The 27,296-nt window shown below is 40.5% G+C and overlaps 1 protein-coding gene across 31 annotated transcripts in view; it reads right to left on the reverse strand.

Moving 5' to 3' along the window:
• SGIP1 (SH3GL interacting endocytic adaptor 1) overlaps nucleotides 1–27,296 on the reverse strand; it is a 187,290-nt gene that overhangs the window by 34,188 nt on the left and 125,806 nt on the right. For 17 of the 31 annotated variants that reach the window (XM_074376283.1, XM_074376285.1, XM_074376279.1 and 14 more), the window contains 7 exons: nucleotides 26,954–27,046; nucleotides 25,412–25,486; nucleotides 22,782–23,282; nucleotides 16,346–16,473; nucleotides 15,259–15,385; nucleotides 10,345–10,410; nucleotides 9,346–9,405 (listed from right to left, as the gene is read on the reverse strand). In XM_074376283.1, the coding sequence (XP_074232384.1) occupies nucleotides 9,346–9,405; nucleotides 10,345–10,410; nucleotides 15,259–15,385; nucleotides 16,346–16,473; nucleotides 22,782–23,282; nucleotides 25,412–25,486; nucleotides 26,954–27,046 (1,050 nt within the window). The remainder of the gene's footprint in view (nucleotides 1–9,345; nucleotides 9,406–10,344; nucleotides 10,411–15,258; nucleotides 15,386–16,345; nucleotides 16,474–22,781; nucleotides 23,283–25,411; nucleotides 25,487–26,953; nucleotides 27,047–27,296) is intronic. The other 14 variants (XM_074376307.1, XM_074376303.1, XM_074376300.1 and 11 more) reach the window with 7 other exon arrangements.

Here is a 27,296-nt window from a genome sequence, read left to right on the forward strand (position 1 = left end):
GATTTACAAATTCTTTAATAAAAGAGATGGTACCAGATTTTCTTCTAACATCTCCCATCAGCATTAACACAGTACATGGAGGAGTGTTATTCACCAGGTAGATCATTAGTCTCAGCCAGTCAGCTTTAATGATAGGCTCTGATGGAGGCTGGTGGCGGCGGAGGGGTGCGTGTACAGCAGGGAGGAGGGCTTCTACCTCCAAATCATTCTCCTGCTCCATAAACTGTGGGGAAAAGATTGCTCATTGTCCCTGCTAACAAAGATCAAGTTGCCAGATGTTTTATGTGGAAGAACACTAGACTACAGCCTCCCAACCTTCTCCAAAGCAGGCAATGACTAAACAGAACAGTCCAGGGATGTGTGAAGTTGGACAATAGTGGTAAGAGCTAACTGTTATTGAGCACTTTGTGTGCACTGATCTTGTACTCGACTATTTAATCTTGACGAGAACCATTGCAACCATGTGAAATAGGTTACTATTTCCTAGCCACACCGTTGCTATTCCAATTTCCAGAGAAGGAAACTGAGGCTTACAGAGATTAGGTAGCTTACCTAAAGTCACATCATGCTGAGACTAATTTAGACCCAGAAGGCTAATTCCAGAGCCAATGCGCGCGCGCACACACACACACACTTTCTCTCTCTATATATATCTATTCCATATATTTTCTCTGCTTATATGTATATGTGTGTGCACATGCATGTGTGTACTGAGGGCAAACTGATAGAAGTTAATCAGGGGCTCTTTTTCTGTTTCTAGTATCTAGGATAATAGCCAATAAACCTTTAGGTTAACATTTGCACATTACATGAGGCTTTTCATTAGAACTCTAGCTTAGCAATATTTTATCTTTCTTCAAACAGACTGTGTGTAGACTTCAATGCCACCCCTCTCCCTTCCTCTGGAAGCGCTCCCTAACCTCCAGGTCAGAGGGCCTTTCCGCTGGGTGCCTCCAAAGCACCTCTCTCCTGAATTACAACGATCTCTCCACATTATTGTAACAACTCGGTTAATGTCTGTCTTCTGTGCTCCATGAAGGTAGAGGGATGTCTTTCTTGTTCTCTACTGTGACCCCAATACCTTTCATGGTACTGTGCACATCGTAGGGACTCAAAAACGACTTGCTGATTGAATGAATTGTCCTTATAGCAGTATTATTATTAGGTAGGTAGATAAGTGGGGGCACCAGGCAGATAAGGTGGATGGTCTGGAAGATGGCGTTATGCCCACCTCCAACATAAAGGGCCTTTACTTCCTCTAAGTGAGTTTCAGCAAGAAACCGATTGGAACCCAACAGCTGCAACTGCGTGGTAGGAAGGACTGGACATGACCCAATGCTCCTTGTAATATAATCAGCATTGCGGTTTAGGCCCCCAGGGGGTTTTCTGTGCATCATGGGTAAGGACATGCGCAAAGAGGAGAAACATGACTAGGCATTCCAGGGGCAAGAGCCGTTGATCAAGTGAAAAAACATTTCTAAGCTAGAGTACAAGCGAGGGGGCAAAACAAAGACTTTCCTCCTTTGGATCAGCTTGCCTCCCATTCTTGGAGGTGTACGTTTTCTTTGCTAAATAAAATTTTAAAAATCTTTCAGTACACAATGTTCTTTCTCTCATCTGAGTTCTTATTTTTGGGTAAGAAAAGAACTGGGATCTTTTCCCTTCCCCTTTTGGGGTAACATTATCAAGGCCATATTCTACAAATTCGTTCATTGTTTTCTCTATCAGATACCTACCTAGTGCAGAATTAGGTAAACATGGTAAATAAACCTCAGCATTTTGCTATGCATCCATTATAATAAAATCTGTGCACCCCCACGTAGACACGTGAAGACAGTCCTGACTCCTGATAAAGAATATTAACTATAAGTGTGCCTGGGCACATTGCAGCTACTACGAGGAGTGTTTCAGAAACCCTGTAATATCATAATGAACAACTAATTCCTCCTTTTGAACATGACTTACATGATTATAAATTTACTAAAGGGGTAGGTAGGGAACTTTAAAATTGTTTGCAAGATCTGCTACTTCATGGAAAAAGAAAAATGAAATGCCCTATATAAACCAATTTTCTTTCTGCTCATAAGCAAACAAATACAAAATGTATTATTCAATTATTTCTAAGACTTAAATGAGTCATTGCATTTTTATTTCATGTGCACAACAAAAATTAAAAATCCCCTCAATCTCATATGATGTTCAGTTTTGAGTGTTCATGTCGATGTGTCAAGAAGAAGAAAAAAGAGAAAGAGATCAAAGATTGCAAGACAGATGAGAAGGACAGACACACATGTGAGGACCAAAGGCGTGGGCAGGCGGCAGTCAGAGAAAAGAGGTCAGACGCCACCACTATGTTAACTTGTAACTGCAATAGCGGTCTTCTAGAAGGCGGTATTCTCCTTCTAGGCTTGATGTCTGCAATGTTCCTGTCTGGTACTTAGGTTAACGATCATACTCAGAGTGCAACTGGGTCAGACAGTTAGGCGTTCCCCTGAGCATGAACAACAGATCAGCAAAAGATCTAGGCACCTAATATATTCCACAAAAAATATCCACAGAGTAGCGTGCATTCAGTAGTCACCATTCATATTTGTGTGGCTATTTAAAGAAAAGATACAATGGAGCAAATTCCAAGTTACAAGGCATTCCTTTTCCAATAGGGCTCCTGAAGACAGACTTGCCCCCAGGCTAAACCTCCCTCCATGGATTCAGCCCTTATCTCTATGCAAATAACTCCCAAATTTCCACAGTCTCTGTATTCCCGGACTCATACTGCATGGATGGTGTGCAGGGCCTCAAAGCTGAGCGGCATCAAGAGCAACTCATCCCTTCCGATCAAATCTAGTGCTCTCGGAATCTTCTTTCTTCTGGTTTACAGCAGCAGCCTCCTCCCTTTGGCTCACAATGGACGCTTTCACTCCCCACCCTCCACATTCTATTAGATGTCACATGTTTCCACCCCAGTGGTGTTCTTCAAATACCTGGATGAAAGTGGTACAGTTCCTTACTACTTCTCCTGAACTGCTTCAGTGAATCCCCAAATTTCACTGCACCGCTAACCCTGAAAATCAAAGGTGATCATGCCACATCCTTTCTCAAAAAATTCTCAAAATTGCATTTGGTAATTCAAACTCCTTCACTCAGTATTTCAAGCCTTTTAGAATGTGATCTCTACTTAATTTTCAAGATCATTTCTTAAAACATCCCTTGTCACCCCCACTCCTGAATATGATGTGGATACCACTCACCCTAAGGCCTTTGGTCAAGTCATTCTTCAAATTGGAGCGGTCTTTGCTGTCTGAAGTCCTCCTCATCCCTAATGTCAGCCAGGTCAAAGCCCCTGTGCCTCTAAGAAGTTTCCCCAGATTCTTCCTAGTTAAAAATCTATCCATGATTCATACATTTCTAGCATGCTTTTAGAATTCCATTATGACATTTACTGCAGGATGTTTTTTACAGGCAGTCCTAACTCTTCTATTGCTTATGAATTCCTGGAAGGCAGAAGCCATATCATTTTACCTCCATAACTCCTACACAAGGGCTGACAGCTAAGAGGAGCTCATGGAATGCTTGTTAAACACTGAAAAAAAGAAATAACACGAGTGAATAGTCTTTAGCTTTTCTATTCTGTTTACTATTAACCCTAGTTCCCTTTTCCCAATCTAGGGAACTATTTAACTTATGCTTCAGGTTTTGAAATTGTCTACATACAACAATTCTTCTTTTGGGTGCTTAGGGCTTTGTGCTGTTCTGATTAGTTCTTCTCTTACTAACCCCTGTCAGATGAGAAACACTGTTACATCATCTACTTCGGCACTCAGGTGAGGGTGACTCAGACTCAGGGTTCATTTCCTTTGTTGGGGAGCAAAAGGCTTCAATCTTGAGCAAAGCAAAGGCTGTCCAATATTCACATATTTTAAAGTAATTGAATCATGTTCATTTTCTTTTGCATGAGGGACACATTCAGAGTAAACTGCCTATTTTGGACTCTTATGGCCATAAGAGAAGAAAACATACCAGCAGTGAGTCTGATGGAGATACAAGAAGATGCTCCAGGCCTTAGTCACGATCAGAGACCCACGAGGTCTCTTTAGAGACTAGGAAAATACCAGAAATAAGGAGCAAATGCATCATAGGTACAGAACATTCTCGGTTTCTTCGCTTAATTCTCCTCATTCAGTTTGCATGCAAACTCAAAGCATGAATAATGAAAACATTTCAGAGCTACAGAGTCATAAAAAGACATGGAGGAATCTTAAATTCATATTATCGAGTGAAAGAAGCCAATCTGAAAAAAGCTACATACTGTATGATTCCAACTATATGACATTATGGAAAAGGAAAACCCGTGGAATCAGTAAAAACATCAGTGAGTTGCCAGGGGTTGAAGAATTGGGAAAAAATGAGTAAGTAGAGCACAGAGGATTTTTAGGGCAGTGAAAAGTGGGGTAAGGACAATTAGTGAACACTTCCCACTTGAATGTAGTGAAATTAGCAAAATGCTTGCTTCCAAGAAAACTGGCTATGCCTTTCAGTTTTTCTTTCTCCAGTGACTTTCAGATGAATGAATTAATATCCTTCTGGTCACATGCGAAAAATCTGACCTGTCTGCTGCTTTACAGGATGCTATTACTATGTCAGGGTAAGGAAAGCTGAGTGGTCCATGACTATGATTACGTCTTAACAGTTACTAAGTAGGGATATTGAATAACCTACCGAAGGAAGTCAGAAGTTAAAAATGTCCAAAGAGTTCATTTTTTCCACATAAACAACATAACTCTAAAGAGGAGAACGCAGCCCCCAACCTACAGATGAGGTCCTTATAGAAGCATGCTCTTCCTCCATGGGGGCGCATCTGGATAAAGAAGAAAACTTGCATGTAGGCTTGGCTAGTGGAGTGAATGAAAGTGGGATGGACATGAGACCAGAGGTGTCAACAAGGTCAGAGACAAGGCACAGACAGGGGGCTGGGGGGCTGGAAGGTTAGGAAAGTTGGGAAAACCCACCAGCACCACCTATGTCAAGGGGCTGAAGCAAAGACTGAACGAGATCGCGTGTGCAGGGCGGAGCAGCAGCCCAGGGCTCCAGCGAGGCAGCCTGGGTTTAAATCCCTGCTCTGCCTCTTCCTGGCTGAGTGGTCCTGCAAAAGTCACTTATGTCATCTGAATCTGAATGTCTTCATCAGTGAGTTGTGCGGATGAAATGAGATACAGACAAAATGTACTTTTTGAGTGGTAAGGGCTCAGATGCTAATTACCATTATTTATCATTTTTGTTACCTCAGGTCCTCCTGTTTATAATTGCCACCCTCAGTACGTGTCGTTCTCCTCTATTTTATTTTTTCTACAGAACTTTTACCATCTCCACACTATGTATTTTACTTATTGTTGTATCTTCTTATTTTTGATTCTCCACATTGAAATGTAAGCTCCATAGTGACAAGGGGTTTTTTTCTGTTTTGGTCCCTACAGGGGAGTGCCTAGGACAGGGCTGGCACCCAGTAGCACTTAATAAATATTTGTTGAATGAAAGAATCATTGCCTAATACAGTTCTTGGAGTACAGGGAGGGTGACAAATGATCAGTTCTGAAATAGCCAACATGGCATTTGCCAGTGGGAACCACTTCTGAGATGTGGCCAGAGGTGGGGGTTACTGAGTGGAGGGAAAGTCTGTTGGAACTGAAGAAGTCAGGGAGGCCCTGGAGCCAGCATGTTGGGTGGGTCTTCCACATCAAACCTCTGCTGCAAAATGAAGCTAGGGGGTCAGGTGGAGAATGGGATCAGAGGGGCTGCCAGCCTCTCCAAGCCTGTAGATAAATGCAGAGGAATACGCCATACATCAGCAGAATGAGCAGATGGCTGCTTTCCACAATGGGAGCAGGGGTTAGCAGGATAACACCAGGAGTTGGGAGAACTCAAACATTGCCTTGCAGTCCTATGACATATGGCTCCCAGAAGACTGAAGATCTTTCCGTGGAGAGTGCTATGGGAGAAGAGATGGCCCTGGAGAGAGCTGGGATTCAGTTAAGGAAACAGATGGGCCAGGTCAGCAGAGAGCCTGCAAAGGTAGAGAAGGGTGTTGCTAAAGACGTGCCTTCCCAAAGGTGTGGCAGTAAGAGCAGCGGACAGGAGCACGGGGCAGTCTAGAGATGAGCGTGCACATGGCTGTGTGCACAGAGGACAGGGATGCTATTTGGAACAAGGACACTCAAGAATGTGTGGTTGTAGGTTATTATTTTTTTTTTTCATTACGAGATACAAGATGACTTTGTAATAAGCTAACCAAGGAGAGGGACAGCACATTTCTAGAAACACCTTCAATGCTCCAGGGAATTATTCAAATATCTAGCAGTCACATCATCTCTATGTTATGGGAATAGCTTTCCCTTCCTTGAGTCTTCAATAGGATATACTCCTGGATGAATGAATTTTAAAAGTTACTACCTTTTGTAACCTTTACTTTTTTTTAAAGTCCAACTTAAATAGGTTAAAATTTCAGTGAAATTGTATATAAAAGTAAAACATGAAGACAAGCTTTGGAACTCTTGTGAGTTGGAAGATTTTTCTCTCTCTCTTGCTATGCTAACTTTGGAGATGGGAAGCATCTCATGGTATCTCCAAATAAATTCTTAAGGCAATGTTCATTAGTTAGTTGGTTGGTTGGTCAGTGGCTCAGATACCCATAGGGTAACCACAATGCCTAGAGGACTGTAAGACCAAAGCAGTGGATAAGACAGGCTAAGGTTTGGAACACTATGAAAACATTATTTAGATGACAACAATTGATACTCTAAAGGCTATTTAGAACAGATGGATATTTTGATCTGGGAGTCTTTCTCCTTCTTCTGAATTCCTTGAATAAATAATTAACAATAATCATAATATTATTAATAACAAATGTGGGTGAAGTCAGAGTGCCCTAGGAGAATATACAAGAAGTGCTGTTCAATAAAACATGTTGAATGACAGCCTCTATGGGGTTTAGAATTTGGGTAGGAGCACTATTCCCAAGACATTTTAATGTGCACTGTTTCAGTGTCACTTTGTCATCACAGCAGAAAATTAAAAAATCATTCTGGGTTGCACCAGCAAAAAATTCCTGAAAGACTAATGTAAATAAATGACAAAAATAAAACCTTTTCTATTCTTAAAATATAGCCATTCTTGTGACATTTTTAGTTTCAGGTGTTAAGGTGTCATTTTTAGTTTCTCCTAAGTCTTCCCCTGAAGTTCATTTTGACGTACTTTTATTTGCATGAGCATTTCCTGAAGAAATAATAGGGACACACATTCATGACATGGCTGCGCCTATAATCCCTTGGGAAGCCTTGTCTGTACTTCCCAGACTTGAGCAAAGTCCAAGATGAAGGTAACACAGAGACTAGAGATCCAGTTAATTTCTAGTTAAACCTCTTTCCTGCATGACCTCTCATGGACCAAACTGAGATGCTTAACGGAATTTGGATCTTACTAAATAGAATGGCGATGTTACCAATTTTAGATACCCAGAAATCTACTAACAAACATTTTATTTTCCTAAAAAGAAAAAAAATGTGGTTCACATCGTTATTCCATACGTTTATCAACACTTATATTTGATCAATGATACATATTTTAAAAACAAACTAACAACCAAAAGTTGTCTTTAGATTGGTACCTTCAAAAAAAAAGTTTCTCTCTCTCTGTTTAAAGAAATCCAAACCAAAACACATGCAAACAAGCCAATAGACACTCTAAAGCTAAAACAAACCACAACAGCAAAAAAGTTACCAAAGATGTTTTTTGGACCCCTAGACATTACTCGAAGGCTGCTGGTAACATATTGTTTACTTCCCTGGTTAAACATAGTAAACCGCAGCTGCTGCTATGGCTGGACTGAACCAGAGAAAGGGGCACGTATTGGCTGTATGTCAAGATCACCAACCTATTCAACCAGAACTTCTCCTCTGAGATGTGCTGATCAGTAAAAAGATACCTGGCCACTTTTTAACTCCATCTGATTCAAACAGAAAGTTTAGATGTTCATAAGTTTGTAAATTTTGCACCTTGGTTATTACAAAATTTATGGCCCGAGGCAATGAAGATTTCCAACATCATGTGAAAAATATGCATCCTCCTTTAAAAACTGCCTATCCACCCCTTCTGTGCCTGAGCCCGGACAACACATCGAGCGTTGGAGAAGTTTTAAATCAGACAATACTCTCTGCGGCTATCCACACTACTCCAAGCTAAGGACTTCTGTCTCTGGGACCACTTTGTAAGGAACGTTCACTGTTGAGAGAAAAAAAGCCACACTGCACAAACTACTTAAAAATCTGTATCGGTCATTCCTATTTTTAAAATTGTGTTAAAACATACACTTAAATTACCAAAGTTCTCTTTGTTGTTGTGAAATACAAGGGCAAGTTCAATATTTATATTCAGTTCTAGGGTATAGTATTTTCTGGCCAACTTTTGATCCCAGGATAAACTTAGCTGTTTAAAATGGTAGAGAGTAGAGACTTAACTGAAACATTATGTGTAAGATATCCCATTAATTAAGTTAAATTACTTAATTTTCCCTACATCATTAGTTTAAATGAGCCATTTCATCAAATGCCTGGCCTGTTAAAATGATTTAGAACTTAAATATGGAACAAAAGAATGCTAACACTTAATAAAGAATATAACAAATTATCCAACACCGAGGTTAGAGATCTGACATTATACTTATGTACATATTTTTTAATCTTCTAAAATGGCAAGTCCGATAGTAGTTGTCCATTTTAAAGTCATTCCAGTCTCAATTTCAATTTCAGAAGATGTAAACAGAACTTACTAAAAATACTCTTTTCTCTTTTCCTTATTTTTCTGATCTCCCATGCAGCATTCCTTGTCATAAGAATATATTTGTGTATTTATATTTCACAATAGTGGATGTTAAATCTGAAATATTAATTATCTAAAGCAAAGTTAAATGGCAGTTCCAGCCAAAAATGTCCCTATATTTGTTGCATTGCATTTGCAAAAGAGTTAGGAAAGAGCCCTGGTTGACAGAGTTAAGTTCCTTGCCCAAAATAGTTTTTGTTTTTGTTTTTGTTTTTTCAATTTAACACAGTTAATTAAGTAACCAATATTAACTGCAAATTAGCTTTCATTTTTTTTAATATGAAAAATTGAAGATCTCATACAAACCAAATTCATGGAATATTTTCTTTAGTGTTGAATATTTTCTAAGTAGCCATAGCATTTTTATATAGCAAACGAAACCAGGTCTTTTGATGAGAACTGGGATTTCGAAATGCGGATGGGGAGAAAGCAGGAGGGGAGGACAAATTAGAATCTGGTATGCTATGTACTACTTACCTTCAAAAGTCAAATAAAACTTTCCTCTGTCAAACCAAACGAGGGAAGGCTGTTCATTCTCTGTATGGCCAGGAGTTGAAGCGGGATGGGGAAGGTTAAGGAGAAGGAGAGAGAAGGACACAGTATGAGTTACAGAGCAGGTCATTAATCTCACTATGGGGGAGGGAGGAGGCACTGCATGCCATTAGCGTGCAGGAAAAAAAAAGGGAAGGCTGGCAATCATCTTTTTTTTTTTTTCTTTTTTTTTTAGTTCAGGAAACAGAAAGCAAAAGCAAAGCTATGGAGGCCTGAAGGGATGGGCACGTGTGGCTGGTAGCTTGGTACTTGGTGCTTGTGCGCACGGAGCAGAAGTCTTCCTGGCCATGCAGGGGCGTCAGCGTATTTTAACTGCACTAGTTTGGGCAAACTGTCATTCAGCAATTGCTGTGTCCATTGCACCTTCAATGCCATCCCCTTCTTTGTTTTCAAAAAAATAAACTCGGAGTTATGGGTTATATAAAACTTAGCTTAGGCTTTAAATGACAACAGCATTGCATATAAATTGAAAGTTCATGGAAGATGTCATATATCTTCCGTCCCCTCCCCTGAAATCATCTTAGGCATCCAGACACAAAACACCCTTTACCTACATACCAAAGAGAAAGCAAGGTTACTAATGGTGCTCTATTCTATCCTAAATTAAAAAGACATCACTGAACAGGTAATTCTGAGCAGTTAAATTATTCCTTCCTTTGTAAATTCACAAAGCAATAGCATCCCACCTTTTTTGACCCTTTTCACTGAGAAACTGTCATGCAACCTGCTGCTTTTTAATATGGTCACTTAAAAAACATTTCAGTGGCATGAGTTCCACGATGAACAGTAGATAGATAGTGCATCTGAGAGGCACTGGACACTCATGAGGTGAGTAGCATGTCCATGAAGTTTAGCGTTCAGATGGCATAATGGCTTGGATTTTTAAAGTCTAGATATCTAAAAATCACTCAGCTAGCACCATACCTGCAGGCGTTTCACAGCGCCTTTCAAACGAGGGCAGTTTGTCATAAAAAACATCATCTTCTGACACTACGAACCAAAGAAATATAAAGGAATGGAAAACAAAAACACAAATACAAATCTCAAATGAAATCAAGCAGCACACTTTACTGATCGAAACACAGAAATGATTTTGATGGAAAAAGGAAACAAAACCTAAGACACTGTGATTATGGACAGGGTATAAAAAGTGACGTGCTTATTTCATGATAAGTCTATGAGAAGAAACTGAAAATTTTAAAATGCCGGGTTTTAGCATCTGTGAATTCGCTGAAGTCAGCTTCATGGAAGAAATCATGCTCCTGCCTTTTCAGGGAGTTGTTAAAGGCATTATCATTAATAATTGACTTGTGCAAATGTATTTCACTCAGACGCAATTCTCAAGTGGCCAGACATATGTCCATCAACAGAAACTCCTGACATAGTGCTGACAGCTCGGTGGGATCACCCCACATGCACCTTCCTCGCCATGGGGAAAGAGGAAGCTTTTACCGAGACCATAAAAATGCAACACTATAAATCTGAGGTCCCTGAATGAAGTATCCCATTTCAGCTCCATCAATATCCAAATTTAGTTTGTCTTGCACCTGTCTTTGGTAGTTATGGATGGGTAATTTTGAACAGCATGATTGTAATTCCATAATTGGCTCTGGAAGCAAGCATCATCAAATGTCTTTGTAAACTGGTCACAACAGTTGCTCTGAAACCCAACCATTCCAGATCTTTGCATGTGCTCTCCCTTCTCACCAACAAACAAATGTAGATAATTGAAGTTTTACTCTATTTGATTTAGATCAATCAATGCCACAGGTCTGAAGGGTTATAACTTTAATAGAAAATTGAGTAAATTCTGTACAAAGAGCAATGAGGGAGATTCTTCCTTACAATGCAGAGAAGTAAGATAAAGAAATGAATGAGGGTAGTAAAATTACTTCATAAACAACATTTCTTGGAAAATAGTCTACTAGCTTGCCTCCTAGACTTAGTAAGGCAGGGAAATTGCTTCCTTGCAATTCTTAGGGCTCTAGGATATCACCTGTCAATCAGCTTTTATTCATACATGTGGCTTCCTTGGTGGCTAGAACAAATGAATGCAACTCCTTTAATATCTGTAGGAGAGGAGAAGGAACCAGCACTAAAGCCGATGCTCCGTATCTCCAGGAAATCGGAAGTGAAACAGGAACCTTGGCAGAAACTGAATGTTAACAGTGCTTTTTCATACCTGCTGGTGGGGAATGGTGGAGAATATTCCTTTCTTTTGAAAAACTAAATTTCTATTTACAATCTCCTTAAAACAAGGAGCCTCCAATTCTGCCATTTGTCCTTTGAGTTGAAGTTACAAAAGAATAGTTCATAAGGGTTGAATAGCATGCTAAAAAAATTTTTTTTTATCATCGTTGTGGACATTGAGGGCTTAGAAGCAAATGTACTAAATCAATCAGGGAACTTAAAAAATGCGTCACTGGGTAACTCTGTGCTGGATTTAAACAAGGGTAGCACTCAAATTAAGTACTGAACAAAATTGTCCTTAAGAACGAACCATGGAAATTGTCTCAAAAGGATCTGGGATGGGGACTGGCCAGACAGCTAGCACTGGAGACAGGCTTTCCCACCCCCACCCCCTCCAAAAAAAAGCAGAAAGAAGAAAAATACTAAAATTAAATGTGGGTATTTTAAATTGAGATTAAGAATACCCACCTCCAAAGGTCTTTCTTTTTGTGCAGAATAATTGATGTTAATACAGATTTTTTTTTTTTTTAACAAGATTATCCAAGTCAGAATTGCCACCCAGCTTGGAAAGACAAAGGCTTGGAGGAAATATTTCAAGTTTTAGATGTTATGGTTAATATTCCAGTACTGAATACAAATCACTTTTGCTCAAAGCTCTACACCAAAGGAAGCATCAAAGTCCAGCTGATACTTCCTTTGGTGTCCATGAATGTCCATTCATTACAGATTCCTGAGATGTTAAAAATGCAACTAAAAATGCATAATCAACAGTGAAGGAATATAATTAACAGTGAATTTAACAATAAAGAAAGATTGTTTTTATGGTGGCCTTTTTGTATTGGGGTACCAAAAGAGGGTTTTGCTAACATCTTAAAAAGTGACTATCACCCGTAGAAATAAAAAATAATAAATTGGATATTTACAACTAGAGATAATTCCCTGTTCATCTCTTAATGTCTAGGAGTTTGTTTCTTAGAATAACTTCAAGCATTTTCTCTATTTGCATATTAGTATTCAGATTTTTTTCCCAAAATCAAACAGTGAAGATCTTGTGAGCTTTTTTCAGTATAAAAGGAGTTTATTGTATTTCATTGATTCTAATCTGTGCACTTTTTCACATTTTAACCTCTCTGAAATTGAGATGGGTCTTAAAATCAATATAAGAAAGTATTGCACCTTAACTCAGTTGGCAGCCCTCCCCTCCCTTTCTCAGTCACACATGAAATGATAGTGCATCTCCTATTGGAAAGTATCTTAAATTTAGTGAAGTACAGCTGCAAGGGAACACTTTATTTTTTGAATGTGACAGTGCACAGAAAGTCTTCTTTTCAGATGTGGCATCAGATTTACTACTTTATAAATCACGGGTCTCATGAAAGATTTTACGCTCAAAGCCTTTCAGGGGCATATCCTTATATGACTCGTTGTGTAGGAAGAACAGACTTGCTCTTAAAAAGTTAGTTCTCAAATTATATTAAACTTTGCAATAGGCAAGTATAAATCATTAAGTGCAAAGTTTCCACCACACTTGCCCAAATTTTGGCACAAGTGTCTCAGAAAATGCAAAAAAAAAAAAAAAAAAGTATTGTGGTGATGGAAGGGACATGTTGAACCACCAATGTCAGGAATTTGCTGTTGAAATTCTCTGTCTCCCTCAAGCCATTTGACTACATTCAGTTGACATTCCAAGTCAGTCATGAACAAAGCATATCCTCTCCAAAAAGACATTTACCAACACTGCACAAGGTCCTGCTGGGCTGTCATTGACAGCGTATGGACTTCAGAGAGAAGTGGCTGTCAGGCGACCCGCAGCAGCAGGAAATACAGAACAAGACAGTGAGGAAGATGAAAACCAAATAAAAATAACAGAACCAAACAGATTAAATCAGAATGCTCCTCAGCAATGAAGCAATGTGACTGTCCTCTCAGGTGACGTTTTTCTTTTTTCAGCCTCTCTGTGGTGAAAGAATGCAGCCTTAGCTGGGTTAAGTATCAAAGGCACTGGCCAGGATTTGAGATTTCTGCAGCGGAGAGCATAAAAACACATTGCACAAAACACAGACACAGTTCCAATTCCCTGTGTGTGCAGTGTTCTCTTTGAATTTCAGAGTCGAAGGAAGATGTTAGATGGTCATCTGAGGTCACTTGAGGTCTGCGTTCTGAGTGACAGTTTATTATCCTAACTTTCCTCTCTGACCAACCAGCAAAATCACATGGAGTGAGTGGAACAAACGATCTTGAGGAAAAAGAGCAACGGAAAAACAACAGAGCGGGAGTGGGGGCAACACTGTAGCCATGAGGAGTATTAAAGAGACTTCAAAACGAAGGTTGGGTGTTACAGAAACAAAACAAAACAAAACAACAACAAAAGCCAGAGAGAAATGAGCTAATAGGCACCTAAAAATAGGGAGCCCCAAATTGCCCCAACTGGTGATGCAGATAAAGAATAGACTTGGCTGTATAAATAATGTTAAATATCTGTCTGTGATATCTGATGCATCATACAAAATTGGATAGCTGGTTCTTTTTCACCAAATCTGAAGAATTCTTTTGAGCTGGTCTGATTAAAAATATAGAGCACATGATATGATTGGATTTCTCTTTGGGGGCCTAAAAGGCACACCTTAACTTACTTCCCCGGGATACTGGGGATTTCTTCCCCAGAAGAGCTTCAGGCTTTGATCAAATTACTTCTCACGTGGGCAACTCTGTAGCGTGCTCTCTTTGGCAAGTAGCAGCAGGAATTTATTTAGCTTTGGTTAATGATTCTCCCAAGCAATGCAGGATGGGCCAGCTGGTTTATAATACGGGAGACTTCGCAGAAGTCAGGACAAGAAAGGAAAACAACGGGGAAAATGAAATGGGAAAGCCCAGGTCGGAGACACCATGCAAACGTGAGAGGCAGCAGGAGCCAGGAAAGGTGGGGAAAGAGGTGTAGAGAGAGACCAGCCTTGGGAAGAGGGCAGACGCTCCAGGCAAAATGAGGCATTTAAACCTGGGAAAACCATCCAGCTGAGCAGCCAATCTCAACTCTTCACTTTCATCACACCATAAGGAAAGAGGCACAAAAGGCATTTACTGAAAATGCCAGCAGTGACTTATTTCTTGGGGAAAATTGACCACACATCACTGAAAAGCACTAGAAAAAATGTCAGAAGCTTTTCTCAAGTCCCACAATGCCCATGTTTACACCATCTGTCAACAGAAGGAGAACCGAAGTGATGAAGAAATGGAAGCTTCAAGAAAATAAAAGTTCTAAATTTTGTGATTTCTCATGTGTCACACCGTCAGAATTTAAATAAACGCTCTCCCCTCAAAGGAGACTATTTGCATTCTAAGAAATAATATCTAAATTACAGCATCTTACTTGACGATTTCTTCTTTATTTTATGAATAGCTCTGTATGGAAACAGCCTAAGAGCATTCCTGCAAAACACAGGTGTTCGTATCCTTTTGTTTATTTGCTTAGTTAAAGCACTTTGCCTTCTTTGCTGAGAAGGTGCTTTTAAAAGAAGAGTCAGATGATAGTAGCAAAACACACAGCAAAACAATTTTGACCAGAAACATAAGACTCTAGGGTTTTCAGATCATTAAAAAAATTGCCAGTCAAAACCACAAATGGATTAAAAGAGAGAAGATAATTTTTACCAACTGTGGGAGTAGTGGCTGCACTCAAGGAATTAGTGGACGATATGGAAGAAGTGCTTTCAGCCCGGGCAAGGGGTGCTATCGGAGGAGGGCTGGAAGAATGTATGGGAGGGCTGAAAGGTCGGGGCTGCGGGGAGAAGAAGAAAAATGGAAAGTTAGAGTCACGGGTCTTCGTTCCATATTTTGAACATTTCCCAGCCCCAGATATGACAACTCGGGTTCTTAAGAGGACTGGTGGCACCATTTTTACCATGAAATTGGTTATATCTATATAGGAGCTTGTGGATGGTGCTAGAGGAAACTTAAACCATAATGCGCTACACTCAACAGGTACCTCACATTTAGAGAAGCTGAGGTCTGGGATGCGGTCAGTGATGTTTCAGGACGGTAGACTCACATGCCCTCAGGGACTAAGCAAGTAACATAATATGAGTTCATACCCACTTAAAGATATCTGAGTACAAAATATTGTACTGTGCTATCTAAATCAAGTATCATGGATGTCACCAGTCTGTGACTCCTATGTGTGGTTACCAAGGAAATTTACCTCTGCTGGAAGTCTTTTAATTGTTCACACAGAATGTTTTCCACCTCTCAGACTTAAAACACACGTAAGAATCTTCCAGAAAAAACTCACTGGGCCACCATCCTCCTTTTTATTCATGTAGTGTGCCTACCACCAATATCTCTGTAGTCTGGGGACAGAAATCAGGACTTTCCCTCCCTTTGAGTCTTCCAAAGTCAGATCCATATGATGAAAAGAAACACCTCCTATTCTTAAGGATTTAGCGCAGCCAAGCATTACTATCTTAATTTGCATCAAATCCACTAGAGAAGAACTGAGGGCCCCAGGGTGCTGTCCCACCATTTTAGACCTTGGCTTGAAAGGTTGTAGAGATTTGAGGATGACTGAAATGTACATTCTTGCTGCAGTGACAATGTTTTAGATGCCACCCGGCAGGGCCATTTGGACAAGTACTGTAAGGCTTAGACCTGAAGTTACGATGACCCGTGTTAAGGCATTTTGGCTCCTGCTGGTCATTCCCACTGGACGTTTCTGAGCCAGCCAGGGCAGAAGGGAACATACCACATCGCCGACTCCAGGCTTCCCTGGAGGTAGCTTTGCCCGAGACGGAGGCCGGGGAGGAGGCGGAGGTGGGGTGGTGCTACTGCAGGGAACCAAGGGGGTGGCTGGCCGAGCAGGGGATGATGCACCTGAAAAACAAGCTGGCATTAAAAATGGCAAGAAACTTAGGTGGCCAAAGTGCTGTCATCATTTGGTCCCGCCCTCCCGGCTCCCACTGCACAGCGTCAATCACCACACTTCCTTCACTTCAGCAGTTAGTAAGGTCAGCACTGGAGCACATGGGGTTTTGGGGCTTTTTTGGGTTTTTTTTTTTTTCAATAACGAAAAAAAATCACTCAGTTGAACTATGGTTGATGGCAGAAGCTGAAGCTCATTGCCTTTTGTTGTCATGTGACACCCAGGGAAAGGTAAATCCTTTTATTACTCTCTGTGATGGAAAGTATATTCTTCAGACCCTTTTGGCTGGCTGGGTGGGTAGCTTTCATTTTCACCATGCACACAGCCAACTTAGGAAAAATTTTCTTGATTTTTACATATCCAGAATTTATGTCCAAGATGAAAATGGAAGTTCGAACTTGAAAAAAAAGAATGATCTTTCACATTTTATATACATATACATATATACATACATATATATATATATATATTATATAAACATGTAGAAGAGCATTATCCTTTTTACTGTGCTTCGAAAACATGAGTGTTAACTTTGTAAATGTCAGCAAACACTGGATGGTAAGCAAAGGGACAAACTGTAAGAATGGAAATCAGATGTTACGTGCATACTTTGTGTGTAGTGTCTTAACGGAAACACGTTGAATTTAGAGGATTTTATCTTTTGAAGGACGATGTGTGGGAATCTGTCTACGGAGAGGTTGCCCACGATGATTTCTGTGGTAATTTTTTAAAGAGCCTCTTGGATTTACTTTTCTGGCTGTCAATGACAAGCATGAGAAACACAGAGGACACACAGAGGCCGGCATGCACACTAATCAGCACACCAGGAGGGTCTCTGGCCTCGGGGGGCCACCTATCTTCAGTCATAGTCTGGGATACGAGGGTCAATTGCTCAGCAAACAATCTTAAGAAAGTCAAATCAATATTCCACACAGTTCTTATTAGTCAGAAACGTTCCAGCTACTCCTGAGGTTTTTTCCACTTTGGTTTGAAGCACAGGTATCAAATTATTCTAAGAAATTCTGCTCCAGGAAAGTGCCCGCCCCCTCCTCACCTCCCCGCCAACCCACTATAAATCTCTGCCGTTTGGATAATCCTAGACCCACACCTCCATCTCCAGATTTTCACACTAAGGAGCTTTGAAGGTGAGCAGCAAAACCCAGCATCTCAGCATCTGCTTTCATCCTAGGAGAGTCCTTGGGGATGAACCTTGCTCCTTTGTTTAAACAATTTGAAATCTCGCATGTGTTGTCTTTCTTTGTGCTGTTTATTTTAAGCATAATTGCATTAGTGTGAAACCCCACTAATTATTACCACCCATCCCTTCCGCTGCCTCCTCTCCATCACTACCACCCTTTCACTGTATTCTCACTTTTTATTTTATTGGGCCAACATCTCTGCTAGGCCCATGAAATGCATTATCTTATTTTCTGCCCACAGTACGCTTTGGAGGAAGGTACTTCTACTGTCTCAGTGCAAACTAAAGCTCAGAGATACTCAGTAACTTGCTCAAGGTCACAAAGCTCAAATAGTTTCTTTAACTCCAAGCCTGAGCTTTTAAATGCAGTGTCTTGTGGACTTTGGTGGACTTCAGCCTCACATTTTGCACAAAGCCTGGTCTTATTTTGGCACAGGCAGATTGCATGAATTTCTCTCAAGATAAATATTCTTAGTCTTCGGCTAATCTTCCCTTGAATAAAGAATAGGGTACACTTTGACAGGTCCCACTACAAATAGATTTTCACCCAGAATATTTTCAGAAAACAGAAGTGATAGCAAAGAGATGGGAAATGAACCTTTACACGTCTTTGTCAGGAAGTTCTATGGGGCTTTTCGGTGGGGGTTCTACTTCGCTGGGAACCCGTGCTGTAGCAGTGGTTCAAAATGTCTATCCAAGGGTCTGTTTCCAAGAAACAGTCTTCTGAGTCAATTTCGGGAAAAGGTCAGCTGCTTATCCTTTTCCTACAAGTTCCAGAAGGGAAATTAAAAAAAACCCAGTTTCAGTAATACTTGGGCAAGTAGTAAAGGGGTGTCATCCAAGCGTGTGGATTATTGAAAATACTGATGAGAAGTCAGAGGATCTGAGTTCTGGCCCCGCCGACCTCTTACCAGTTGTGGGACCTTCACCTTCCTGAGCCTCAGCTTCCGGTTTTAAGAAATGAGACCTGTTTCTATATGGAAAGTAGTTGTAACAGTTGAAATGGAAAATGCTTATTAACGTATTCACTAAACTGTAAAATGCCATGATGTTGATGGTAAAGATTGTGTTTTTTGTTGTAGATTCAACTAAAAACAAAGAAAAAAAGAGCTGGTTCACTCATTTCCTTTTCCTTTTTGGACATCCTGCTCAACTCACTTTTTCTTCACCGAATTGATTAATTGATTTGTTGTGCAGTTCAAAGCCACCAAGGGAATGTTTAAGAAGCAAAACCTTGCTTGGCAGAGCCCACCAGTTCAGTGGAGGGTATTTCACAACTGAACTAAAGCTTCCCGTGCTTCTGTGAGATTACACAATTATTGTGTATTGTAAGGGTGTAGAGGGTTATTATCTTTACATCTCTCTCCTCATTCTTTGATCTTCAGTTATCCTTTTATTTCCCCTTCAAGCAGTGTTTGTTCCCAAGAACGATGCTGGAAAATAACTGAACATCGTTTAACTTCAACATATACATTATTTGAGTTTTGTGAGTTCCAAAAAGTTGGCAACTTTGACCTGCTCTCAATCCATCTGCTGCTCTCATCCTGAGGTTCCATCGTAGCTTTTTTGGTAAACCCTGAGAACCACATTTAACGACAGCTTCAAATTGCATCTGTGTGTGTGTGTGTGTGTGTGTGTGTGTGTGTGTGTGTGTGTGTGTGGTGGGGGTGGCACAGGGATCGAGGGCAGCTGGGAAGTGGTAAATGGAACCCAACAGATCTGGGATCAGACAGATCCTGGCTTTGCTAGTTATTAGCTTTGTAACTGTGGCCAAGTTCTGTCTCTGAGCTTCCGTTTCCTTGCCTGTAAAATGAGGCTGATACATCACAACGTTGTGAGGAGAATCAAATGAATTAAAATATACGCACTTCAAAATATCTAAAGACTCAAACACCCTTTCCCAAATTCTGTTTCTTAGAACACAATTGCATCACATTTTGGAGAAAGTTTTAAATATGTATGGGAATGGTTTCATACAAAGTTTCTTTTTTGGTGAACAGTTAAAAGCCCTAAAACAGTCCTGTCCAACAAAGCATTCCACATGATGAAAATGTTCTAGATCAAGTGCTGTCCAATAAGATAGCCATTAACCACTCGTGGCCACTGAGCACTGCACTGTGCTGACTGCATCTAAACGACTGATTTTAATTTTAATTTTAATTAATTACCATTAAGATTAAAATAGCCACAAGTGCGTGGTGGCTTCTACATTGGACGCTGCCGTTCTAAAAAGACTTGTAGTTAGGAGATATATTTAATTCAACCCTTGGTAGCTCAAATTCATTTGTTTATGGGTATGTCTGTGTGTATCTGGTGGGTTTAACAACTTTTAATATTGCTTTAGTTTCCCCCGTTGGAAACTGTTGCACTGAGCAATCTATCTTTATTAAACTCTTTTTCCCTGGCCTCCAAACTTGCTGCGGGCCATTTCTCCACTCCACCCCTAGGCACACAGCCCACACAGGAGAAGTGATAGCCTTTGCCAAGAATCAGGGTCTGCATCCCAGGGAAGCAGTGTTTTGGCCAAACTATGTATTTTTAACTTTTGCCGTAAGGAAATTAAAGTTCTTGTTGCAAATTCTTAAACTCCATCTTTTTCCACAGCAGGTAACTCTTCTGATTCCTGAGGCTGTGAGTACTGCCTGAACTCAGTCAGTGATTATCATGTCGCTGTGAACAAAACTTTAAAAGTAAGCATAATGGTATCCAATTAAATATAGTCTGAGAAGTACAGGAAAAGTTCTTCTCATCAGGTTACGTGTTAGTAAAAGCAGGCAGTGACAAGCCTTGGTAATCACTAAGACATGAGACCATAGCCTATTGTTTTGATCCTAACTTTACATTTCTGCCCGTCTGTGTGTATTTCATTAATAAAAGATTAAGGAGCAAATAAACTGGGACTTAATTAAGGAGATAATGATGCAAAGTTTTATTTATTCATGAGCTTCATTGGCCCAGTTCAGTCTTCCACTAAGAAATTCAATCTTTTAATACCAGCAAAGTATAGTTTTTTTTTTTCCAGCTTAATTATTAAGAATCAATAGTACTTACTGGTAACATTTTAAGGTAATTTTAAATAAAAGTCTGGAAGCTAAAACATTAAAACAACAACAAAGCTCCCAAGGATCCTGGAAAGCAATCTGTGCAGTATAGGTGGGTCTCAGTCTTAATTAAGTTTAAGTTTTTTTGTCACTAAACCTTACAAGCATGCCTGGGGGGCATAGCGGTTAAGAACACAGGTTTGGGATCAGACAGACCTGAGAATGAATCCCAAGTCTGTCACCTACAGCTGTGTAAAGCTGGGCAAATTACTTAACACTCACCAGCCTCAGTTTTCCAATCTGCAAGATGGGGAAAATAAGAGTAATTACTATATGGGCTTGTTGTAAGGATGAAATGATGCACGTAAAGCACCTGACATTGTGTCAGGACAAGAAACTGTGGCTGTTCTTACTGACAAAATGAAGGCTCTCCGAGGTCCTATGGTTAAGAAACCTGTTGATTTTGTTTTAACACAATGTTTTCCAAACTAATTTGAGTACTGAATTATTTCTCCCTTTTTTTGGAGGAGGGGAACCCCTAACGATATAAAACACTGGTTTTCTGTGCAGTACAGGTGACTCCAGTCCTGTCCTTGACCAGCATGGACGCTCTCACTGCAAAGCACGGAGCAATTTGCAAACACAGAGTGAGCACTGAAGGATTCTGCATTGAAAATGGAAGCAATGATGACTACTAGAATAGGGACAGATGCCTTTTCTTTCTGCCTCTTACTAGATTTAAATAACTTAAACTTGGCCGCCTCTTTCAAAGCAAATAAAAACCAAATAGCCATTGACATCCCTGGGAACCCACAGAACAGGAGGGAAGGCACTGGACGATCTTGGCAGACAAATACCGGCACCAGTGGAATAAACGATACGGAAGAAAATGCGTTAGAAAAATCTTGATATTTCTTTGGTATGCATGACAGTTCCCATCCTTTCATAATCAGAGAACAAAAAATGAAGCTTCAAATAAGGAAAACGAAAAAATCAGATTCAGTATTAACATTTGCATTTAGAGTCCCAAAATGGACATTTCTGATCAACTGTCCCCTCACCTGTCACCATACTTAGAGTGGACCTCACAGGCTGATGAGCATGTTAAATGAGGAAATCAGACAGCGGTTCATTTCAGTGGCAGCTCAGTTAGGCTGGGGATGCAATGAAGCATCCTCTTTCTTGCTGTCCTCTAAAACCTCCTTTTCAAACCCTACTTCTTTTTCTCTGAAGTTGTTAGAGGGGTTGACACAGTTCTCCTTCAGTAAGGAAAAAGAAAAAAGAAGAAAAGCAGAAGAAAACACAGTGACCTACAAAAACTAGGGCTCCTAAAAAAAATGCAAACAGATTTATGTAAGTTGAATAATGTCTGAGGATCTAATGTATAACATGATGACTATAGGTGATAACACTGTATTGTGTGATTGAAATATCTTAAGAGAGTAGAGCTTTAATGTTCTCACCCCCCAAAAAATACGTGAGGCGATGGACTGTATTAATTAACTTGGTGGGAGGAATCCTTTCCTAATGTATATGTACATCATATCATCACATTGTGCACTTTAAATATCTTATAATTTTGTCAATTATAACTCAACAAAGCAGAAAAAACAAAAAAACAAACAAACAAACTAGGGTCCCCATAGAAGTATCTGACAAGGAAATCAGACATTTAACATGAAACTCCTTTGCTACGAAACTTGTCTTTCTAGAAGTTTCCTGAATTCTAAACAATGACGTCACAGCTTTCTTTAAAAAATATACACTTCTTAACTGCAGAGTGGAAAGCAGGGCACTCCTAGGGGCTGGGAGCGCAGGGCGGGACACATCCACAGACTTGCACTATGACTGCGAGCATTCGACGGACTGGGACATGCCACGGGGCACAGGACACCCAGACCAAAGGAGGGATGGCTGAAGCTCTAAAGCCAACCGCCAGGCAGGAGGAGGGTGGTGCTCACACTGCAGCAGCCACGGCCATTCCCGGTCACACGAAGCACACGCAAACAGTAAGACGTACCACTGGCGGTCCCCGTACCACTGCCCGAGCCGGGTCCGGGGGACGAAACCACAGTCCTGTAGGTGGGTGGTGGTGGGGGAGGCGGAGTTGCTCTCTGTCCCAACCCAAAATCTTTAGGAGATGAGATTGTTTCTAAGTAATCATCTTTAATGAAGGTCTGCTCAGCGATTTTCTTCTGGACTTCTTCTAAATTGAGCGGCGATGGTACATTGCGAGGAGGACCTGGGGGTCCTGGGGGGCCCGGAGGGCCAGGAGGGCCCGGGGGGCCTGGTGCTGGGGAGTCAGCTGGGTTGTCTGATGCAGCTGGTGGAGACACCACCTTTTCCCTTGGAGTCAACTCTGGAGTGACACGTTCCGGGGACGTATCAGAAAAATGGACCCACTTTTCTTCTGTATTAACAGCAACAGACTTGGGGGACAACACTGGCCCAAAAATGCTGTCCAAGTCATTGATTGATGGTAGTTTTTCAATTTTGACCTCTGTGGCTGACTGGTCATTTCCTGTGGTTAAAGTAGTTGATTTTAAACTTTAATTGAGCTTGTTAAAATTATTGGTATGGGGAGTGGGAGGGATGAGGCAAAGCCTGGTAGGTTGCCTTGTGAGTTTTCTGGGTGGGCATATCTCATGATGAAAAAATGTCTTGATATGGAGTTGAAGGGGAGGGGATGGTTCCCTGCCCCTACAAGGTCAGCATCACCTTTCTTGCTACTATTTACCCTTAGTGTGGGGTGACCGGCTTAGCTACTTCTGCCCCCACGCAGCTGCCCTCCGAGGCTGCCCACAAGTGTGCAGAGTGTGGTCATTTTGAGAAGGCAGTGTTAGGTTCACACAGAGGTACAGGCTCTGGGACCGCAAATTCCAAAAGGCAGGTCCCTTCTGAAAAATCTGGCCTACTGAAATACATGGGATCCAACAAAAAAAGAATTGATAGCTGAAAGTAACCTGCATGTTTGATAAAGATTGTCTAGCCTAGCTCACTGAATGAGAATGTTTGGTGAAACTGATTATATTATCTGTTAGTTGAAAAAAAAATAATCACATCATAATTAGCTGAATATCCTCCATCCTGAACACACCAGAAACACAGCACAACGTTGACTTAAAGGGATCTCCCCACACATATACTTACAAACACACATATGTACCCCACACACCACACACCACACACAGAGGGACTGAGAAGACATTTACTACTCATTAGGACTGTTACATATATACCTGTTTAATAGGGAAGAAGATTATAAAAACATCTTTATAGTTTCTTTTTTTCATCAAGTCTAACCTGTTAACATCACAAGCATAACTGGTATATATATCTGTAGCCATGAAACAGAAAAGTCTGTTTTGCTTAAGAATTAGCATCAGCTAATCTTTTTAATTCTTATCAGTAATAAGGGAAAAAAATTAAAATTACCTTCTACAGATCAGCAGGAAATACTTGACAACAACTGAAATGTGAGGAAGTGTACTTTTTTTCAAACCGAGGTTATTCAAATGAGAAATTGTTACCTAAATAATTGCAAGGCATGAGCAGAAGCCACTTTACCTTTAAATAACCTTTTAGCTCTAAGAGCCGGCTTAGCATTTCCATATTTCACATTTGGAGAGAGTTAACCTTCAAGGTTCCAAGGCTACGTACGGATAAACGAGATAGCCCACAATGTTTACCGCTTTGTTGCTGGTAGATTTATTTATCTCTAACATAATCATGGAAATACAAGGGGCCAGCGTGATTTGAACTTGCCAGCACCTTTACCTGTGACACTCTGGATGACTCTCTGTGGGTTTGAGTCAATATGAGTCTCATAAACGACTCTGTCCTGTGTTTGCTCTTGTTGATAAATGCCCCACTGTAGCTCTCAGTGCCTAAATAGCTGAGGGTGACACGGCAGAGGTGATAAAGAACTATGTTCTGAGGACCCAGACACATAAAGTAACTACTACCGCTTTTGATTTGCTAGTCCAGTACCACTGGGTAGATTATAAATTGTGGGAATATGTAGTATTGACTTTAACAGATGGTAGAGATGTGCCTTAGGAATTATCTGTCTGAAGGCATGCAGCAGTTCCTTGCCATATTCCATCCTCCTCACATCTCTCTTTGCCATGGGGTAATAAATACTCTAATGACTACTGGGAGAAAATCTCCCACCACCCAAGCGTACCTGTGCGTCGCACAGCCTGGGAACCATTTTATTATCATTGTGGACTATACGGTTTTAACTCTAGAAAAACATTTCTCAGTTCTGGGAAAAATGCAAATTATGCCTTGAGAACTTTAAATTTGTGAATAATTCAAATGAGATCCAAGAAAAGGAGATGTCAATGAAACAATGGCTTTTGATACCGAGATTTATTTTTCTTTCATCTCGCAAGTAAATGTGGCCTTCATTCAATGAAATTACCCAGAAGAAAAAAATCAGTTGAGAAAGTGAAACTTTCTGTGAAACCTGGGAGTGACACTTGAAAAGAAATCTGCATAGTAAATTGTAATTGAAGTAAAGCTAAATGCAAACATTTTCACGTGTTGTCTAGCCCACAGCTTCTGACACAGCAAGGGCGTGTCGAGGTCCCGGGGCACTGCTGCCGATTGCTACACCATCCCAGAACAGAAAAAAACAAAGCTTACCTGGGCCAATTGTTAAGGGGGAGCCTGTTCGGGGTGGGGTGGCTGGTACATTTTTTGGAGGCAGTGGTGGAGGTGCTGCCGAGAGATGAGAAGCCAAGGATCATTGATCACTCTCTCCCTAAGTTACACACTATTCCTTACATGAGCAGAATTTGGGCTTTCATTCACAGCCCTGCTATTGGAAAAGGAACAGTCATTAATGGTCCAAATGTTTTTAAGCTCAAAGCTAAGGGACTGAAGCAGGACTCATTCAGATTCTTCCGCTTTATGATAAGAAATTGTCAAAAGAAAGTCAGATGATAACAATAATCATATCCTTTCATTCATTCCTTTATTCAATAAACCTCAAGCACCAACTAAGTCACCTATCCTGTACTAGGAACTAAGGACATGGGGTTGAATACCAGGAGACTCTGCCCTCAAGGAATTTACAACCAAATGAATGAATATCATGGTCACAGGTAATCACAGTCCAGAGGGTGAGCAGGGAAATGAAAACAGCTTGGGTAGGGGCTCCGGTTAGGGGCTTTAATAGAGTCAGAATATTCTCGCCTGGACTGCGTCTGGAAAGAGTCCTCAAAGTTATATGTCTTCAATTTGGGTATATTTTTGAAAATCTGGGATCAAAATGACTTGAAGAGTGAACAGATGACTTTGGTAAAAATTACAGCTAAAAAAATCTCCCTGAGATAGAAAAAGTATTGTAGTATGCCCCTATCCCAGACTCATCCTTCTGAACTGGGCTTATCGCTTTGTGGGCAAAGTTCGGAATTATGATTTCAACAGGTACATTTGTTTTTCTTATTCTTCCTTTAAATGTATGTTTTCTTGTCGCTGGCTGCATTTGGCAGATTCCAAGAGTTCACTTTTCCTTTGGGACCTCTTTCCCCAGCCACCTGGAGTCGGGGTTGAGGGCATGCTGGAATAAGCAGGGTTGATGGCCTTGCTTTGAGATAAATTTGCCCTGATCTCCTGTCTCAGGGTCTGTCTCCCATATGGCATCATTTCTCTTGCTCTCCAATAATCCTTCTTTCCTCTCAATGTGTCCTTTCTATCCTCTGCAGCCTCTTTTGTTCTGTAGAACTAGAATAGACTGTATTTGAATTGGTCACCTCTGTATTGAGTGCTAGCCCATGCTTGGAGCATGGCAGATTCTCTAGCTGAGTTGCTTCTCACTCATATATATATATTTATTCATTCATTGTATATATATACAATGTATGTATTCATTGTATATATATACATTCATTCATTGTATATATATACAATGAATGAATAAATGAATGAATGAGCCTGTGGGATGTCAGAAGAAGCTACGATTTAACATTGATTATTTTACTTTGTTTGTTATATTATTCCTGTCTTAACAAACTGTCCTGGGCCCCTTTAACTCTAAAACCTATTAAAATAACAACTCTTCTTAATAGTATACAGTCCAAATATGGCTTACGCAGACTTTCTAAGTGTTGCCTCATTTCACTGTGCAAGCAGACAGTAAAATGAGTCACTTATTTTTCCAGACAGAGTAGACACGTAACTTACTTCCAGTGGGAAAAGGCCTTGTTAACTTTGGCGACTCCGTGCTTGGATTAATTGGTTGGCCTGGACCCCATATCTCAGGCTGATCTAAAAGAACTGGAAATATAAAAAGAAAATTTCCCAGGGTGAGTTCAGCAAAGAAATGCCCTGATTTTAGCACTTAAAATTTCAATTTAAAGTTGAGCTTCCCAGAATTATTTCTGTCTTGCCTCGGTCCTAGCAAATTAATTCAGGGATGTGTTGGTCCTTATTCTTTTCAAGCAGAGAATAGACATAGGAGCGTAGTGTGTGTGTGTGTGCACGTAGAGCTAAATAAAAACTTGCAAAATAGAGCGTCTGCATTCTC

Source organism: Camelus bactrianus, chromosome 13 (assembly GCF_048773025.1).
Source record: "Camelus bactrianus isolate YW-2024 breed Bactrian camel chromosome 13, ASM4877302v1, whole genome shotgun sequence".
NCBI classification, from domain to species: domain Eukaryota; kingdom Metazoa; phylum Chordata; class Mammalia; order Artiodactyla; family Camelidae; genus Camelus; species Camelus bactrianus.